A 20,490-nucleotide genomic window follows, 5' to 3' on the forward strand; every position below is an offset into this window, starting at 1 on the left:
GTGGAACCAAGTCATGACCGTTGTCCTGACTCATCCTTTGCCGACATAGACTAGCTCCTCTTTCCTCTCGAGCTCAAGCTGTTCACATCCATGTGCTATTGTGTAAATGGTTAACTTATAATATACTGTTTCTCTCCGTCCAGTCGTAGAGATGTAACAATATATAAATGTCATATAAAGGCCCCCCGATACTGAGTCAAAACTTACCATATTGTTAAAAAAAAAAAAAAAATTCAAGATCATGAAAAAAGTACTATATTGTGTTGTACAAAAAATAGGCTTGGCGAATCATTTTTTGTTAAGTTTAACTGAGATGAGCTACTTTTAATATAGTAAAATGACGATGACGATATTGTGGCAATTTAATATCACAGTGTTGACCTGATCGTTACATCCCTGTACAGTCATGTATGATGCTTATTTTATTATTTATTTACAATATAAGAAAACCTTTATTTGTCTCGCAGTGGAGAAATTCCCAATTCACAGCAGCAAAGTTATCAAAGGAAGAAATAGAACAACAAAATATAGGAGCTGCTGGAAAGGCAGCCACTCTCACGGCGCTATTTTGAAGTCAAAATAGCAAAAATAACACAACACAACACATAGGACACAGACAGTCGTGCAATCTTCACCACTTTTCTGCATACACTTTGTTGTCTGAAGCTGAAAGAGGAGAGGATCAAAGTGTCCTTTCACCAGTGGAACAGAGACGTCATGCTGAAAATGTGCACACGTCTGCTACAAGCTAAGTTTTGAAAGCAAACACGAAGCTGTAGCGTCCATTGACAAAAAGAGATTAGTTCACTTCTCCTGTCCCACGTAATCCGCTTCAAACTCCAAGCCGCGACTCCCAGTTCCAATTCCCCATCGGCGCTCCGCGCTAACGCTCCTTTCTTCTCATTGTCGGCTCCTCAAGACTTACATCCATCCAGCCGCAGACGGTTCAACAGCACCGATCTCTCCGCTGAACAAAGCGGGGCTGTGAAAAATCCTGCCCATTACAGGCGTAAGACACAAGTGCCCCGGGACTGTCCAGCAACGACCGTCAAATGCCGCCGACATTCCTCCCAGTCAAAAACAGTGCTGATATACCCATGCTGCCGAGAAGGCGCAACCGCCAAGCACAGAGTCTCCTCCTTGATGAATGGTCAGGTCCACATGACGTAACAACAAACACAAAGTGACAAAACAAACACAAAAAAGAAAAAAAAAAAAAGCAAGGCTCATGAGAGCACTTGCTGACGGCTGCCTACTCGGGCACATTTATTGTACGGCAGCACAGGGATGAGTAGTTAGCACATCTGCCTCATATTTATGACTTTCAAATTTTAGGCCCAGCATTCAAGTGTGGAATTTACATGTTCTCCCCAAGCTTGTCTGCGATTTCTGTAGGCCCTCCGGCTTCCTCCAATATTCCAAAAATATGCCTCTTTGGTTCATTGACAACTAAATTGGTCGTAGTGTGAATGTTTGGTTTTATGTGCCCTGCAATTGCGAATTTACCAGTCCAGGATGTATCTCGGCCAGAAAGACTCACCCGAGCAGAATAGAAAATACATGGATGCAAGGGTGGGTTGATGGTCGGGTGCAGGGTAAGGGCGTGGAAAATAATCGATATTAATCGATACATCGATGCGCACGTTCGCGATCCGAGTGCATCGGCTCATTCACTGGGTACGACGCGATTGACGGGTGAAATCGCGATTCATCACGATGCATTGATGGGTATCGGTGAAATCGCGATTCATCACGATGCATTGATGGGTATCGGTAAAATCCGATTCAATCGCCGTTTTATTCATGTTAATCGTCACATATCTGCCCTTTCCTGGGCGCAATGAATGCACCATCATTGCTTTGCGTTTTGTGTTGAATACAGACGGTAGCCGTGCGTCACATACAGTCCAGTACACAACGAGCGAAACATTATGGAAGTTAGCGCACGCAGCAGCAAGGAAACTACTATATTTAATGCAGCCGCAACATTCAAATCTTATGTTTGGAAATACTACGGCTTCGAAAAGAAAGACGGAAAGCTTGATAAAACCTCCGTAATTTGAAAGGAATGTCGCACTAAGAAGCCATGCAACGGCAGCACCACAAATATGCAGACCCACTTAAACCGATGGCACCAGATCACCCACAAGTTTCCCTCCCGCTTCCTCGCCCAGTTCCTCGTCGGACACCAGAGAAACTCTTGGTAAACCAGGTCAGGATCAGAAAAAAATTGCCTCTTATTTTGGGAGTCCCCTTGCAACTCACTGTGACCGCGCAATGGCTATAACTAAGGCCACTGCTTATTTCATATGCAAAGACCTCCAGCCTTAGCGTGGTGGACAACGAGGGTTTCAGACAGCTCGTGCACGTTTTGGAACCCAGGTATAAAATACCAGACAGGTCTGTGTTCACTTACAAACATATTCCCGATGTGTACAACAAAGTAAGAAGTGAGATTACTGTGTCGCTGAACAGTGCGCAAAGAGTTGCACTTACAGTGGATGGGTGGACATCTTGCGCTATAGATTCATATACATATATATATTATTATTATATTTCATATAAGACACTCAGTGAGAATAGTCTGTTTGTGTTTACACTATAGCAAAAGCTGTGAGTCTCAGGTGCCAAATTGTTTACATTTTCTTTGCACAAAACCCAATTGTGAAAGGGCTTAAATAAGTTGTTTTACAAGTTCTACTCTTTATAAGGAATAAAGTGGTATCCTTTTTGTAATACCATACTGAATTCCATCTTTTTAAAAGCTTTTTTTCTTTGCTTATTTGCATCATGTTTAATTGCACAATATCGCAACAAATTGCATTGTATCGTATCGGATCGCATTGATTTGAACTTAATGTGTATCGAATCGTATCGCATCGTGACGACGGTGAAACGTATCGCATCGTATCGCCAGAAAATTCCATGTATCGTTTAAGTATCGCATCGCTGGCAGTGGATCGTGATGTGTATCGAATCGTCCTCAGTGCTGAGATTCACATCCCTAGTGCAGGGCCGTAGCTCTCGAATATTTTGATATTTGAATATCCAACAGAAAATTATTTATTTTATTGCTTGTTTGAACAACAATTAAGAATACAGAAGACACGAAAAAATAGTTCACGAAATATTGAACAATCCACTGGTTTTCATTTTTTATTTAAAACAATCATTTTAAGCAATCCGACGGCTTGCACCAGCCTATACGTGTATGAGGACTTCAGCAGTAACATCGCTATCTGCTAGCGCTGCTATCTCCGAACATTGGAGCCCCTGGCTACAGGCACTGTACAGTACAAGGTCATAGTATCGAAGTGTTTTAACACCCTTCGCGATTAAACGTGATTTCAGGACCACTTGTTGACGTCATTAGCAACCGTTTGCGACATCAAACACGTGAAGACGAGGCAACTCAACCGTTATATCGCGACATGCTGCCAGGAACAACTTCAAAATAAAAGCGATCCAAGGCATTGCTTTCCATATAAAAGTAAGTATTCTCTAGTCAGGATTCATATTTGCGTTTTCCAATCTTTCCTTCTAATAGAATGTATTTATGTGGGAAACGATTATGGTACACGTCCTTTATGAACATGCAGGGATGTTAACAAAATACACAAGCAATAAAATGCAAAAATATATCCTCCAAAAACTGTTTATAAAACAAAAACTGCAGCTTACAGTACAGGTATATGAACAAAATATAACAAAATTAGGACTATTTGATACAAAATAAGAGTAGTAACAGACCTGGTAGCTTTTCTTTCCACTCACTCACTCACTCACTCACTCACTCACTCACTCACTCACTCACTCACTCACTCACTCACTCACTCACTCACTCACTCACTCACTCACTCACTGTCTCTAACTTGACCTCACCTCGATCACCACACAAGACAGCGTTGCTCAGCCAATATCGTGCAACGAACGTTTGAAGCCAGCCACAGGACGCTTCGAAGTCCCTGATGGCCATAGTTAGCGCGATGTAACTCGCCTTCTCTCTAATTAGTGGTCCAATTAGCGGAAGGTTTTTAGCAAAATAGCAGGTAACGCATTCCAGGATATGTTTGTATATTTGACTGTCCGTCGAGCCACAAGAAATTTATGTTGAGCAGCTAATCAGATGCATTCCACTCTCTCTTCCACGGTCACTACCGCTCCTCTTCGTTTAGATGCCATGATCTACAGCAGGGGTCCCGAATTGCCAGGCCCGGTACCAGTCCATGGGTGATTTGGTGCCGGGTCGCACAGAAAGAATAAATAACTTACATTCCTTCCGTTTTATTCATTTCGGAATCTGAAAGCTGTTTTATTTTTAAAAATTACCAGATTCTCTGTTTTATCAGTCTACAGTATGTCACTCTTGACGCAGGTGAATCCACGCTTCTCGGTCACGTGATAGGTTACCGCATAAAAAACAAACATCCTTGAAATTTTCTTTCGGGAAGGGGAAAAGGCCCAGCCAGGAGACAGAATAGGAGCCTATGACTTTCAAGAAAGAGAAGGCTACATTTAATAGACAGTATCAGGAGTTCTATTTTGAATACGGCTTTATCTCAACGGGAGATTCACACGCACCAAGCCTACTCTGCATAATAAGCGGCAATGGCGAGTCGTATTTTTCATGCAGTTTTTATTTGCATGTTTAAACGTTACCATAGCGACCAGAGAGTGTTGCGGCCAGATAGGACCTTTCTCGTGTCATTCGTGTTTATTATTATGTTTCGAAAATATCACACTTTTCATGCAGGTAATATCATAATATATTGTTGTATCTATCCAGCCTTAAAGGCTGGTCCCTGCTAATACAGTCTGACATAAAACCGGTCCGTAGGGCAAAAGAGGTTGGGGACCTCGGATCTACAGGATGTAAATGTAAATGAACGAAATGCAAAATTGTTCACTATTCCAGTAAAACTCGTGATCAAAGAGTTACTTGCACTACACCGTTTTGGATCCAATGAGAGTAAATAGCAGCGCGGACAGTTATTCCCTCGTATCCCTAGTAGCGTGTCTTGCTTGAGTGTGCGCTAGTGCAGGCCTCCGTATGGCTTCCGGGTTCCGGATACCGGAATTTCCATTGTTTTGAAACGATTGTTAATGTAATATCATCGTCGAAATTTGAATAAATAGGTTTTTAATCCGGATGAGAAGTCCGTAGGTGGGAATACTTACTGTATTCATTTGGCAATGTAGGGTTTATTCTGAAGTTAGCCCCATCGCCGTGTTGGCGGTGTGTTACTGTCGTGTAGAGCACGAACTGTTTTCTCCCTTTCTCTGTCTGTAATCTCTGTTTTTAAATCAAAGCTGAGCTAGTGTCAAACCCGTCCAATTCTGATACCATGTTATTTAAAATAATCTTGCATCCTGTGTAATACTCTAAATAATACAATTCTTCATTCCCATCATCCAATGGGTAAAAAAAAATACGCGCCTCACTCAATTTTGCCAGTGTATTGTCTATTCGTCAGTCATGCTTCCCTTCCATGTTTTTTAAGTGCTAGCACTGTAATTTCCTTCCAGTGTGTTTTATTATTTTTCAATGTATTTGATTTTTAAACTGCCTCCAGTGCGTTGTGGATGATTAAATGTTTTTTTTTAAGTTTCCCTGCCTCCATTTCTGCTTGTTTGCTGCATCTGGGTATACAATGGTAACACAAGTCTGTAACATTCAAACTACATATTTTTTTGCATAAATCATCCTTTATAATTTATACATAGCCCCATAATCCCTCAGACGATGTTTTGTCGAAGCTACTCCAATCTCTCACATCAGTGCGCGTGTATTCGGCTTGCATGTGTAACTGTTTGTATGTACCACCAGTCTACATTGCCTTTCAGCTAAACATCTGTCTGTATACAAGTGCTCTGTAAAAGCTAACGCGAAAAACTAATACTGTATTTATTCTTCACTTTTGACTCAACATTATTCTCTTTGACTATCTCTACGGACTACGAGAAATCTTGTTAGACAAGACTAGACATGTATTCTTCAGGCCACACACACACACACTTACACTCAGACACAGCATGTACAGTAAGTGTAAATCTTCCAGGTCCCCAGACTTTAATGGAGAATCTCATAATAAATTTAGTCAACATTTTTCAACTCGACTTCCTCCCATGGAAAAAACAATTCCTACATACAGTATGACTGTGTGTGGAAAGCAGGATATCATTTACAAATAGATTTAGACAAGTGACACCCGTTTTGCATTAGAATGAATAAGGTCTCCTAAATTTCTAAGCACTCCAGTCAATGTATTCTGCAGTGTTCAGTTTGTAATGCTGCCTCAATATGTTTAGTGTATTTCCACTGCAGGGGGAACTGAGGGATTTCCTATGTGGAATTCTTATTTATATATTTATTTATTTATCAATGTATTTACTGAGACAATATCTGTTTCAATGGCATTCTTGCAGTCCCAATTTCTTCAGTTTTGTTACATTTGCTTTGAAGCGTAAGTAGCATGACTCTCCCATGAAACACGTCTTGAAGAAAAACACACACTGGCAAAGCCTAAACGATTAGCTTTAAGCTTTGACCAACATTCAAAGGCAAAAAGCCGTTAAGTTATACACGCTGCACACAACCGTTTGAAACAATCACAGTTAAAATGTGACATAATGCATGGTGAGGCTCACTCCAGCTAATAATATCAAGCACAACAGAATGCATCAACACTTTTATCCCAGACGACAGCTCAGTGCTGTATTCCCTTATTTGACTTTTGCCAGGCAAATTAGGTGGTGGCTTAACAGCTGATCATTCAGTTAATTAATTAATTAATTAAGAAATATATTCAAGACATATAATAAATCAATAATTAATTAATTACTTAAATAATGTGAGTGTAAAAAAATAATTACAGCGACTTGTGCCGTATCATACAATGATTGCAGTTTCTTAGAATCGTAAATTAGTGACCGAATGTGATTTCAGGATGGTGTTCTGTTGATGTTGGCTGCAACTACGCAATGGCAATAAAAACTGTGATCAGGCAAGCCGAAATGTCAAGATGGCTGGCACACCACCATGTGGGACAACTTCAAATTCTATTGCATTGAGGTGAATGTATTATTTGAGATACTCAAATTACTGAAAGGCATGTGAGTTTCACAAAGTGCAAGAGAGAAACAGAACAAGAGAAGGTGCTCTGGGCTCATACGCTGTCCCCGGTGTGCCGTGAAAAGTCCCAGTACGCTAGAGGCTAAAATTGAGAAGTGCTGCGTAGCGGCCCACTTAAAGCAGTGACATTAAACACTCTGTGTACCACTTATCCTCACAAGGGTCACTGGTGAACTGGAGCTGATAACAGCTGACTTTGGGCGAGAGGCAGGTTACATACTGAACGAACTGGCCAACTACAATACACACAGACAAACAAATATTCACACTCACATTCACACATATCGGCACGTTGAATCTTCCATGCATGTTTTTTTTGGGAATGTGCAAAAAAAACCCACCCAAAATAAAAGAAAAATAATTGTCAGAATATGCATAAAACACCATAATTATTCATAAGAGAGGAAACCATCAATAATAAGAAAAAATGAAAATGATTCCACAGTAAGTTAACTAAAGTCAAAATCTTTGTTGTTAGTAGCATTTATAAAACACAAAATATAGATTAAATGTTTTTCCAGTGCTAAATAAACTTAGGGGAGCACCATCCCATGCAAGGTTTGTGCTACCCAACGTTAACAGCAAGTGTAATATTTTTGATTTGTTTCTGCATGATTATACATTTGCAAAGTACAGTGTGAGAAGCCATGTGTCACGTCCCGAGTTTGCCAGCAGTAGGCAGGCTTCCTGCCTGCCGCCTGCACACCTGTCACCCATTTGTGATTAATTACTCAGCCTTTATTTGGACGCTCTGGCAGTCTACTCACTGCCGGAGTATTCCACGCCGTGCCAATTCTCTCGCCCATTTCGATTACTGATTATTCGTTGCCTCTAAGCCTTGTGGCTGTTATTGCGCGTCGTTGTTCTCTTTCGTGTGAACTTTATAACGTTTTTCCAAACAGACTATCCTTGCTATTTTCCCGCAAGCGTTTTCTGTTGTTCTCCTTATTTAATTCCTTGTCCTTATTTTGACCAGCGCTTTTTGTTATTCTCCCGGTCGGGTATTTTTGTGTTGCATTAAAGACCCCTTTTGTTCTCTGACAAATCTCTTTCTGTGTCTGCTATTTCGGGGATCCACTTTCAGTTATTTCGTTGTACACGAAGCGATTATTCTGTCGCTTCGGGTACACCGTGACACCATGAGGGTAAAATTTTACAAGGAAAGCAAATTTAAACTATAATTGGGCACAAACATTAATTACAGGCATTATATTATATTTTGGATAAAATAAAACAGGTAGTCGAGTGGTTAGCACATCGGCTTCACTGTGCAGAGAAGCAGGGTTGATTCTGGCTCCAGCCTTCCCGTGCGGAGTTTGCATGTTCTCCCCGTGCCTGTGTGGATTGTCTCCAGGTACTCCGGGTTCCTCCCACATTCTTAAAATATGCGTGGCAGGTCAATGGAACACTCTAAATTGTCCCTAGGTGTAATTGTGAGCGCAGATGGTTGTTTGTCTATGTGTGCCCTGCGATTGGCTGGCAACCGGTTCAGGGTGCCCCCCGCCTACTGCCCGAAGACAGCTGGGACGCCGGCACGCCCTGCAACCCTTGTGAGGAGAAAGCCAATCGGAGAATGGATGGATGGATGAAATAAAACGAGATTAAAAAATAAAAGAGAAAAAGGCATCCAGTACAATAGTAACAGTATCACAATCAGCAATATGAATGACTTTCAAGCACCAGAGCTGGCTAGTATTGGTCAGTGTGTTGCCGGTAGAATCGGGTAAATACTAAAATAGCATTATCTTGTCATCAAAAGGGATTATCTCGAGGTAATAAAACAATGAAATGAAGCCTGAAGCTGAATTCACAGACACTGCTCCAGTCAATTTTCAACAATGCCAGCAATGAACGAGGAGTTGAATACCACGAAACACCCTGAATAAAACGAATGAATGCCTTTTCAGTTTTCGGATTTGGGCTCAGCGAATTTGTGAAGCTGCCTGACTGTCCTGAGGGTGCAGCGATATCTGAGGAAGTTCATTTCAGCAAACCAGACAAAGTGAGTCCAAAGCTTAATTGGGAATTAGGTGAGGATTAATGAAGGAAGTGATTAGCATTTGCAGTAATCCGTGGGAGTGGAAGACAATTTAGAATTCACTACACAGGCACTTGCACCGCATATTGCTGTGTCTTCAGAAGGGGGAAGCCTCACACAGAAAAGAACTGACGGGCATGTCAATAGCCTCATGACCAATCATTGAGTGTTTCACTCTACACGGGCTATGAACACAAAATCAGCTACGACCACTATGTTTGTCTGTGAACAGGTCTGTCGGCTCAAAATTGTACAGTCTGATGAAAGACGATGAAATACAGTAAATATTCCCATCCCCGGAATTCTATGGAAAGGAATATCCTTCACCCGGAATAAAAACCTATGCATTAACATTTTGACTACGATATTACGTGTTACCGGAACTTGCGTAAGAGGAAATTCCACTACCCGTGACCCAGATGGAGGTGTAATGCCGCGGGAGCTTAAATACACGTAACGCCCACCCGATGCGATGGAAAATACACAACGTTGAAACAATTTTCTCCTCGCGTTTTTCGATCATCAGATTCTAAACGACGACGTGTGAGTTTTTATTGCTGTGCGTTTTATTGTAATTGTGAATGATTTTAACTTTATTCACTTACGTCCTGGAGAACGCGGCACTAGCTTAAAAGCAGCACCCACTCGACTTGACCGAAGAAACGTGTTCGCTTCGCCGTTTTCATTCATCAGATTCAAAACGAAGACGTGTAAGCAACTTTTTACTGGCGTGTGTTTTACTGTAATTGCGAAAGATTTTAAACAGCAACAAAAATCCTTCAGTATGCACAAGAATTACCAGACATCGGTGATCAACGGGACAGTTACTTGCAACTAGCAAGAAAACTGTATGACACGCTGGCAAACATTGTCATAAACCAAAGAATGCATCCAACAAAACAATCCAAAATACATTTTTTTTCCCAAGACAGAAAAAACTAAACATTAAAATACTGTACGTATTTTACTGCTGTGATTTTTTTTGGCATACACCTGTATTGTGTTTTTGTTATATATACAGTATATTTTATACAGACAGTATATTTTTGTATTTTATTGATTGTGTTGTTACACGTGCATTTTGTCAACATACTTGCAGGTTCATAAAGGACATGTACCATGCTCATTTCCCAAATGAGGAATTTCTCTTATCAGGACAAATTGTACAGCGCAAACACGAGTCAGTACTAGAGAATATTTACTGTAGTCGGGTGGACAATAGATGGCGTTTTCTGAGTAGTTCAGTATTTGTGATGCACCGGCGAATGTGTCCTGCCATTCCCTTGGTACCTGTCAAACTATCTGTCATCTGTTTGGGATGGGTGCCGAGCCCTGGTGCTAAAATGACCCCAGGGCCAAAAGTTATTAAAAAAAGTTATATAGCTTGTATAAATAAGCTCCACTCTTAATGGTTTTGAAGAAATTATTCAAATTTCCACTGATTTAGACTATATGAACATTATGTTGCACCTCCTATATATTTTATGTCATTTCCAACAAAGTATACAATATATATACAATGCAATACATCTTTATATTTATTTAAGTTGCATTTTTAGCATCAGAGGCGATCTATCTCACCCTAGTTTCGTTCGACACTCTACGCGAGAGGCACCTTCCTATGCCAATGTAGAGCTGTGTGATCATATTACGACACGATACGTACGCTCAAAACTCGGTATTCGAATGTCTCGATTCTCGACCAGTTCGGTTTTCGACCAAAAATTTTGAGTTTTTCCATGCCTCGAATGACGAACAAATTTCGGTTCTCGAAAAAACTGAGCGCACTTGAATGCACCGGTTGACTCCTCTTGCCTTCCTTACATGAGGAAGTGACACTTCCTCATTTGTGTGTGTGTGTGTGTGTGTGTGTGTGCGTGCGTGCGTGCGTGTGCTTGTTTGATGAAAGATAGGATATTACTTCTTGATTACATTTATAGTCAGGATATGCTCTGTGTCCACGGGGAATCGGCGCATATTTCATGGTTACATAGCATTTACACAATGTGATGTTTGACTCTTCTTTTCGGCTGCAAAAATAAATCAATCAATCAATAAATAGATAAATACAGTAAATACAATGTTTTCCTTTTGCCTTGCAAAGCAGACAATAAAGGCATGGAGAATAGAAGCGTGAGGTGCATGGAACACAGAAGAGCTTCCCCAGGATTGGCTTCTCCCTGGCAAACAAATAAATCTATTTTGTAGAATGTTATGTTTTTAGAAAAAGATTATGGACTGACACTTACAATCGTGGCATTTTTCACTTTCATTCCATTATGTTTGGGGCCGTAAATAACATGCTGCAATTATTAATTAAAAACTGTTCAAACATGTACTGTATACACCAGCAGAACTAAAGGAACATCAGCACTTCAGTGCCATGCCATACATTAAGTGTTTACTGTAGCTTGTAGTGTGTGACCCGTTTCCATGTTCCTCTGCGCTTCACATTCAAGACTCTCAGCAAAGCTGGTTTTGTTGTGAGACAAAGATGCAGCCCTCACTCCTGCTTAGAAATTAATTACAGTAGATATAGAGGCCATCAACTCTCAGCCTCGCCACCCACACTTTTCCATCACTCTGTCACCTAAAACAGTAGAGGTGACACTGTGATGAAGAGTCTTGACGTGAAAAGCTTTCTGCTGAACACAGTGGGCGGATGAATGACATGGCAAGGTTAGCCTTGGAGCATACGTTTGCATATTTTTTTCAAGATCTTGTCAACACACACACACACACACACACACACACACACACACACGCACACACACACACACGCACACGCGCGCACACACACATGCAACAACAGGCAGAACAAAATAATATTCAGCCAAGCAAAGGAGGAGCTACACATGATTTCTTAATCTGTCAAACTCAAAGCGGAGGAGCTGTGGCTCTACTCTGAGTCTCACCCAGATGATGGAGCTTCTCACCCTATGCCTCAGAAGTCATGAAACCAGGAAACGTCAACTGGAACGACACCATCAATAACCAACTGGCCACCTGTCCTCAAAAAACCCGGTCTTGACCACAACATCCCACAACACTATCGCCATTTCAAATCTCCCCTTTCTATCAAAAATACTTGAACGAATTGTCACCTCACACCTCAAAACCCACGTCGCCTATTATAGAAACAGCACTTCTTAAAGTCACCAATGGCCTCCTCTCCTCTGACACCAACTCCCTCAACATTCTCATCTTACTTGACCTCAGCGCTGCTTTTGACACCATAAATCACTCTATCCTTCTCACCCATCTTGAGTCCACCCTTAACATCATTGGCACTGCTTTCTCCTGGTTAAAATCATAACTCATCGTCCACCACCAGTTCATCAGTATTCATAAATCTCAGTCCAACACAGCCCCTGTCCCCCAAGGTGTCCCCCGAGGCTTATTGCTTGGCACCCTCCTCTTGATCCTTTACATGCTTCCCCTTGGTCACATTATACACCACCATGGTCTCAATTCCCACTGCTATACCGATGACAATCTACCTCGATATCTCCACCAAATCAATCACTGCTGCCACTAACATCACCATCATCAACTGCCTTTTAGACATAAAAAGCTGGATGCAGACCAACTTCCTCGAACTCAATAGCAACACGTCAGAGATCCTCATCAACAGTCCGAAATCACTTCGCCCATTCTGTCCTGACTTCTCACATTCTATTGCCGGCTCCACCATTCCCGCTTCTACACATATCCGTAACCTTGGTGTCATCTTTGATCAACCACTCTTTGAAACCCACATCAACCACAATCATCAAAACTGCTTTCTTTCACCTCAAAAATATCGCTTGTATTCACCTTTCTTTCTCCCCCTAAGTTGCTGAAACACTGATTCACGCCTTTCTAACCACATGACTCGATGACTACAATAGAATTCTTTATGGCTTACCCATCAAAACTCTCGACAAACTTCAACATATCTAAAATTCTGCTGCCTGTCTCCTCACCCACTCCCACACATCACCCGACTCCTCCAACATCTACACTGGCTCCCCAGTTTAAAATTCTTCTCATCACCATTCTTCTCAGGCCATTCACAACCTTGCCCCCCCCCCCCACTTCATTGACCTCCTTCACGACAACACCCCTGCAATCTTCGCTCTGCCCCTGCTAAGCTCCTCACCCCTCCCATCCATACCATGCACCGGACTTGCAGACAAAGAGGCTTGTCTATCGCCTCCCCCTCTGGAACTCTCTCCCTCATCACCTCAGACAGACTCAGTCACTCCTCTTCTTTTAAAACAGTACTAAAAACCCACCTGTTCAGATCAGCGCAATTATTTGTTAAATATAATCTCTCAACATAATTTTTTTTTTGTCTTTGTGTTTACACACGCTTTCATGGATATAGTTGTGTGTTAATATTTAATATATATTATGATATTTTGTTTATTATTATTAATATATGTGCAAAACTTATTTTATATTGAACTGTGCACAGTTATTTTCTGAAACATTTATTTTGTGCAATGAAATAATTTGTCCCGCCCGAGCCCCAATTTTGCTGCTGTAGACTGCAAATTTCCCCAGTGTGGGACAAATAAAGGTTATCTTATCTTATATCTTACATTTATTGTAATAACAGAAACACTGCCAGAACCTGTCAAATAAAAAAAGAGATACTTGTGACCCACGGTGAGAGCATTGTAATTAACTCTTTAACCTCATTTGCATCGAACTAATGTTCAAAATAATAATAAAAATAATAACTACCGGTATTCACAGTAGACGGTGACGCAGGACTGTATTTTCACTTTCGTCCCATCCCACTTCCTCCCAAAAAAAATCAATTCCTGTACCAAGTCAGAATGACTCCCATTTTGGAGGTCAGCTACATTTAAAAGCAAAAAACAAATAGGTGCACTTTACTCATTTATTGAACAATTTGTTGCCCCCTTTCTCCTCATGGACTCTCAGAAGATATTTATTTTTTTCCTAATGGATAAACCTGCTCTCGTGATCTTTTTATCCTGTACCATCGAAAAAAATGTCAAATTTGCACTCACTTGACTACTTAAAATGATTAACCGACTGATTAGACTATATGTTCAATAACTTATTTTCTTTGATTCTTTCTTGACATTAATTAAAATAAATACAATTATTTAAAGATAGATAGAGAGATCAAAATCTAAAATCCGTAAGTAGCCATAAAACAAGCATACAAATTTGTGCAAATTTCTTGAGGCATCATTACATTTGTTGTTTTTGCAATGCTGTAATTATCATTAAAAACGAGAATGCCATTGATTTCGGACCTCCACCAAGCATGATGAACAAATGTGAGAACAATTCACAGAGTTTTGTATTTGAATTTGTTTATCCATTGTTTTGTTTTTTTCTGTTTTACTGAGCAAGGTACTTCCTTGTTAAGGGCGGATGGAAAACAGGCAGGAGACGCACCACCCTTAAAGTATATGGAAGATAATGTTTGTAAACCTGTTCTACTGTTAAAGTATTTACACAGTCAAAACCATTAATTTTGCTTTCACTTTCCATCCATCCATGCATCCATCCATTTTCTAATCCGTTTATCCTCATGACATTCGCGAGCATGCTAAAGCCCATCCCAGCTGTCTTTAGGTAGTAGGCGGAGTACACCCTAAATTGGTTGCCAGCCAATCGCAGCTAACACAGAAGAACAACAATTCACACTTAAAGTCACACCTTGGGACAATTTAGAGTGTTCCATTCACCTGCAATGCATGTTTTTGGAATGTGGGAGGAAAACGGAGTATCTGGAGAAAACTCACGCAGGCACGGGGAGACCATGTAAACTCCACACAAGAGCCAGAGCCAGAATCTCTCTCTTTCTCTCTCAATAGACAGGCAGATAGAACTAGAAGATGGACACTTTGACACCCCGAAAACTTTTCGTATAAGAATAGCAACTGTGACTTTCAATCAAACCAACATCAAAAAAGAGATATTAATTTTTCCTTCTGAATTGAATTTGAATTCAAACACAATTTCTATCTGACCCACAATAATAAACTATGGATGGAGGACAATTCTATTGGGCAACCGAGTCTTATTCAAGGTCATGTTTTTTTGGTCATCAGTCTCAACCTTTCAGAGTCTCGATTTTTAATCACACTATAAGTTTTAAAAAATGTCTTTGTCTCCATTGTCAACATTCCGTATTTTGTTCTACGCATCTTGGATTGTGGAAATGTCTTTAAAAATAAATTAGCCAGAAAGTCTGTCTTTATGACACTCCAAGCGCAACTCAAATTTCACCTTAACCCTCACACCCACTCCTGTGAGGCCTACCTATGCCTATCACTGTATAACAGTTAAAGACAATATGTACATTCATGAAGCAGTTCAATGTACGATCCCCTCAACGACAATAAAAAGTTTATCGATGACAGTGAGCAAAAAAGTTTTTTCACATTGTGAACACACGACATTACAAGTTCATGATTCTGTTCATGCAGAATTGTATTTTACACAGCAGCCTGAATTAGATGCATTAATGGGAGTGCGTGTGTGTGTACACCGGGATAATTTTTGTTTTAAGATGTAATTGCATTTATAGGGTTTCTCAGCAGCTTGGAGCTGATTTATGAGGCCTGCTACAGCTAGGTTAACAAGGGCAATCAATCTTAACCTTTACTGTGCTCTTGTTCATCACCTAGGGACAAGAAAACTGAGTTAAACACTGTTTCTCTGTATGTCACAATGATTGGAGTAGTGTACAATGTGCACTCCAATCGAGGAGTGTTTTGCTGTTATTTTTAATTTAATTTAGTCACAACTTGTCCTCATGTGATGTTTACATAGAGGGTAGGCGCAGTGTTTAGGCAATGTTTTAGTTTTTTTAAATTAGTATATTCGTAGACAACACAGACGTATTTGAGCATATAAACTGATGCAGTTAAATTCCCATGCCGGTGTAAGTCTTCATTTTGCACACATACGCAATCGATTGGTGTGTAAAGCAGTCTCAAAGTGCCCACTTCACAGATCTGTGATCTCCCTGGCCTACTTAACGTCATCCGACCATAGAGTTCTGCTTGCAAGTTGGCTGTGTACACACCCGCAATGAAGAAAAATGCCAGTTTTCAATAATCGCACTAAGCTGAGAAGAATAAAACTTGGTCTCGCTGGCCTCGGCGCAGATTCAGACCAATCCTTGTGCAAGACTAGCACAGGGCACACAAATAGAGCCCTTATGAGTGTTTTTTTCCACATATTGATTTCTCATTCACAAATTAAAAAAAATAAATCAAGGCAAGCCTGTCAAAAGATGAAGAAAAGAAAAAATAAAACCTACCTGTTTCCTCATCAATGGCAAATCGTCCGATTCCACTCCCATCACGAATAGAGTACTGGATTTCTCCATCTCTGCCTTCATCCTCATCTTGAGCGCTGACTTGCAGAAGGGTAGTTCCAATATGTGCATTTTCTTTAATTAATCCTGACAAGGCAAACTGGGAAAAGTATGGTGCATAGAGGTTTTCATTAACATCCAGGACCTCTAGCTCCACAAAGGTGACAGCAAGAAGGGATACTGGTTTTCCTTTGTCTTTGGCCCGAACGGTGAGGTTGTAGAACTGCTGTGTCTCATAGTCCAACTCTTTGGTCAGACGAATCGCTCCACTTGCTTTGTCTATCTCAAACCATCCATTGTAGTCATTGGTTAAAGAGTAACGGACCTGGCCACCCAAACCCAGATCTAAGTCTTGGGTTTCTAACCAGGCCACAACTGTTCCAACCGGGAGATCCTCGAGAGCCCTTGTTTTGTACACGCTTGGGATAAAAAGTGGGGGACAGTCATTAACATCTTCCAGTATGACTTTTAAAGAGGTTACAGAAAACCTCTGTCTCCCTTTATCTGCCTTGTCTCGAGCCTCAATCTTCAAATGAAAGGAAGAGCTGAACTCCCTGTCAAGTTGTCCAGCAACATACACTATGCCAGTTGTGGAGTTGATACCAAAGTGGGTGGTGCTGGTCAAAAAAGAGTACGAGATTTTCCCATTAAGTCCATGATCTTTGTCAGTGGCCTCCACTTGAATGACATCCGTCCCTATGGCTGTGTTTTCAGGTATGACGATTCTATAACCAACTTTTTGTAAAAACTGAGGTGCATTATCATTAGTATCCGTGACGTAGACATTGAGTAATCGCCATGCGGCTTTTTGTGGCAGGCCGAGGTCATAGATAGTTATGTTGAGGAGGTAACGATCTCTCTTTTCTCTATCCATGGGAAGAAAGACACGGATAAGACCTGTCTCCATTTCAATTCGAAAGCAGCTATCTGTATTGCCATCTGCAATCGAGTACAGGATCCGGCCATTGAAACCAGTGTCCCCATCGTAGGCATTTATCTGGAAAACACTTGAGCCCACCTTTAGATCTTCTGCAACAGAAATATCAGCAGGGAAAGAGCTCTCAAACTGGGGCATTTGCCGATTGACAGAAAAAAGGTCAATAAAACCTTCCTCTATTTTGGGTTTGTTGCCCGCTTTTGACTTTTTCAGTAATTTCTCTGCTAACTTTTGAGCCACCCTGGTTTCTTTGCAATTAAAACCTTTGGGGGTTGATTTCCCACTAACAAGAGAAATGTTAAGAAACATGGGATCAGAAAAATTCTCACCGTCCGTGGCGGTTATTTTGAGACTGAAAATACCATTCTTTGGATTGGCGGTGACCAAGGGCCGTCTCAATGCAAGGACCCCTGAATCTGCGTTTAGCTCAAAGTACCCCCATTCATTCCCTGAAATTATTTTATATTTGACCAGATCTAATTCATCTATATCAATTGCAGACATGGTGGTAATCACTTCATCCATTGGGAAGTCTCTGGGGATCACACCCTGACATGCTATTTTCTCAAACAAGGGCTGGTTATCATTGGTATTCTCCAGTTGAATAGTAACATTTACTTCACTTTCTCGCCGGTAAGGTGAGCCCCAGTCAGATGCTCTGACTACAAACATAAAGCTCTCCGGAGATGATTCAAAGTCCAACTCTTTCATGGTGCTGATGACTCCAGAAAACTGATTAATTTTGAATGGCAGTGTCACAAGACTGGAAATACTGTAAGTGATGTATCCATTTTCTCCTTTATCCACATCAACCGCGGAAACCGTTAATACAGTGGTCCCAACCGATACACTCTCATTGACAAAAGCCTTGTAAAAGGACTGAGTAAATGTTGGTGTATTGTCATTGGCATCCTCAATAGAAATCTGCATTTGGACTTTGAGCTCACTATCAATTTCCAAAATCTCCAGGTTGAAGACATTCTGAGTCATTTGGGTAAACCAGCGAGTGGTGGAGATGACACCTGTCATAGTATTTATTTGAAAGAATGCGGAATCCGCAGAGGGTGTCAAGATATATTCAGCATCATCTGGCTCTGGTTTAATTTTCACAGCCTCCACAATTGTCCCTGGTGGTGCTATTTCACTCAAATTAACATCGTAAAACTCCCGCTCAAACTTTATGTCCCCCGTTGGTTGGGTGTTAACAACGACGTGGACAACTTTGACTGCGGAGAATTTTGGTGGGTTTCCTCTGTCTTTAGCTTGCAATGTGAGGTTACAACCATTTGGGTAAGTCTCCCAGTTAAGTGTCTCGGAAGCCTTGATGGCAAACTCGCCTTCATTAGCTCTTTCTATGTAAAACTGGTCAGAGAGGTCTCCGCCAACAATGACCACAGAGTCGACATCCCCATTTAAGCCTTCATCCGGGTCTTCAACAGTAACCATGGCATATACTGCGTTTTTATCAAACCAAGAGGGTTTGTGGGTGATCACGTTTATGAGGGGTGCATACTCATTCACACGTTCGACATGGACAAAGAGTTTGGCCGTGCTACTGACCCCATTATTGCCATAAAGCTTCATGCCTCTGTCCACCGCCAGGATTTCTAAGTCATACCGGCTTTGTTCCTCAACATTGAGCTTTCCACTGAGGGACACGACACCGCTCGTTGGATGCACGGCAAATAACTCCCTTTTTTCTTTGAAAAAATAGTAAAACTCCCCATTAGAGCCGATGTCCGCATCGGTAGCTGTAACTTGTGCTATGCTAGTCCTGAGCGGGGTTCTTTCTGCTATGGTGACAGAGTAAGTGGTGGGGGAAAATAGTGGTCGAAGGTCATTCATATCCAAGACTTGGATGCTGACTTTAGCCCAGGTTTCCAGAAGCGCCTCTCCTTTAATCGAGGCTTTGACTGTCAAAACATAGTTGTCCTGAATTTCCCTGTTTAAGATGGCAGCATTCCCACCTTTAGTTCTTATGCGCAAGAAGCAGAAATCGCCCAGCACATACTCTTCGGCTTTGAAAAACCCCTCATCATCTCCTGATGTGATTCTGTAGCGAATCTCCCAGGAGTGCTGTGCCAAGTGGATGCCCATTTTAATTTTACTGTTGGCATAGGTGCGAGCGGCTGAATTTTCATAGACCGTGGCATGGTACACAGGATGAGTGAATCCAAAATGAGGTGTATTCTGAGGGGCCCCTTGGGTGTTCTGGCCGCAGCAGGGTGGCGGTTTGAAGAGAAACAACAGCAGCAGCAAGATGAGGCCGAGCAGAGGGCCACGCATGCCTGCCCACTGGCCCATATTCACATCCATCCCATCATCACTCCATCCTGAAACACAAAAATACAGATGATCCTAGTGAGAGATATTTACTGCAACAAACGGAACCATAGTTTGACCTTTGAACACTTTAGTCTCATGGGCGACTAATTATCCAGTCGACCACAGGACTGATTGGAAGTGCGGAGAAGGAGAACCAAAATGAGGTCTGACATCATCATGTTGTGGGTGCAAAACAATAACCATCATTTGCAAGTTTTATAAAAACCACAGGTGGTTTGAGAAGGAACAAAATAATTACATGGCTAGCAAGATAAGTATAACGTCACCAAAACAAACACTGAAGAAAATAACTGCGGAGGACCAAATGATGGGCTCCTTCATCATTTTCCTGAAATATGCCGAAACTGTAGACTCCAAACCATGTGATAACGCCAGAGGTAACGGGATATGGGTTTGAACCAGGAGTTAACTTAATGTGTTCAGAGTATGTTCTCTTTGGAAGAGACCAAAAAAAATGCAACCAACCACAAATATGTGCAACGCTAGTCTGTGGAAGACAAGCCTGATCTGGTAAATGTCATGTTGCGGTCAAAGGAGAGCCACACTGGTCTGCAACTTGATGATTTGGCACTTTTCACCACAAGCGATCCAGATATGGATGGGACAAGAAAGTATACTTAGCATATTGCCAAGCACAAATATACAATTCTTAGTCACATATAGTGTATATATTACAAAAGCAA

The 20,490-nt window shown here is 41.3% G+C and overlaps 1 protein-coding gene across 1 annotated transcript in view; it reads right to left on the reverse strand.

Moving 5' to 3' along the window:
* The window catches only part of fat3a (FAT atypical cadherin 3a), a 220,235-nt gene that overhangs the window by 117,228 nt on the left and 82,517 nt on the right, over window positions 1-20,490 (reverse strand). Inside the window, 1 exon segment of the mRNA XM_052078759.1 lies at window positions 16,468-19,794. Coding sequence (XP_051934719.1) covers window positions 16,468-19,777 — 3,310 coding nt within the window. The 5' untranslated portion in view covers window positions 19,778-19,794.

The sequence above is a fragment of the Hippocampus zosterae genome, chromosome 10, assembly GCF_025434085.1.
Source record: "Hippocampus zosterae strain Florida chromosome 10, ASM2543408v3, whole genome shotgun sequence".
In the NCBI taxonomy this organism is placed as follows: Eukaryota; Metazoa; Chordata; class Actinopteri; order Syngnathiformes; family Syngnathidae; genus Hippocampus; species Hippocampus zosterae.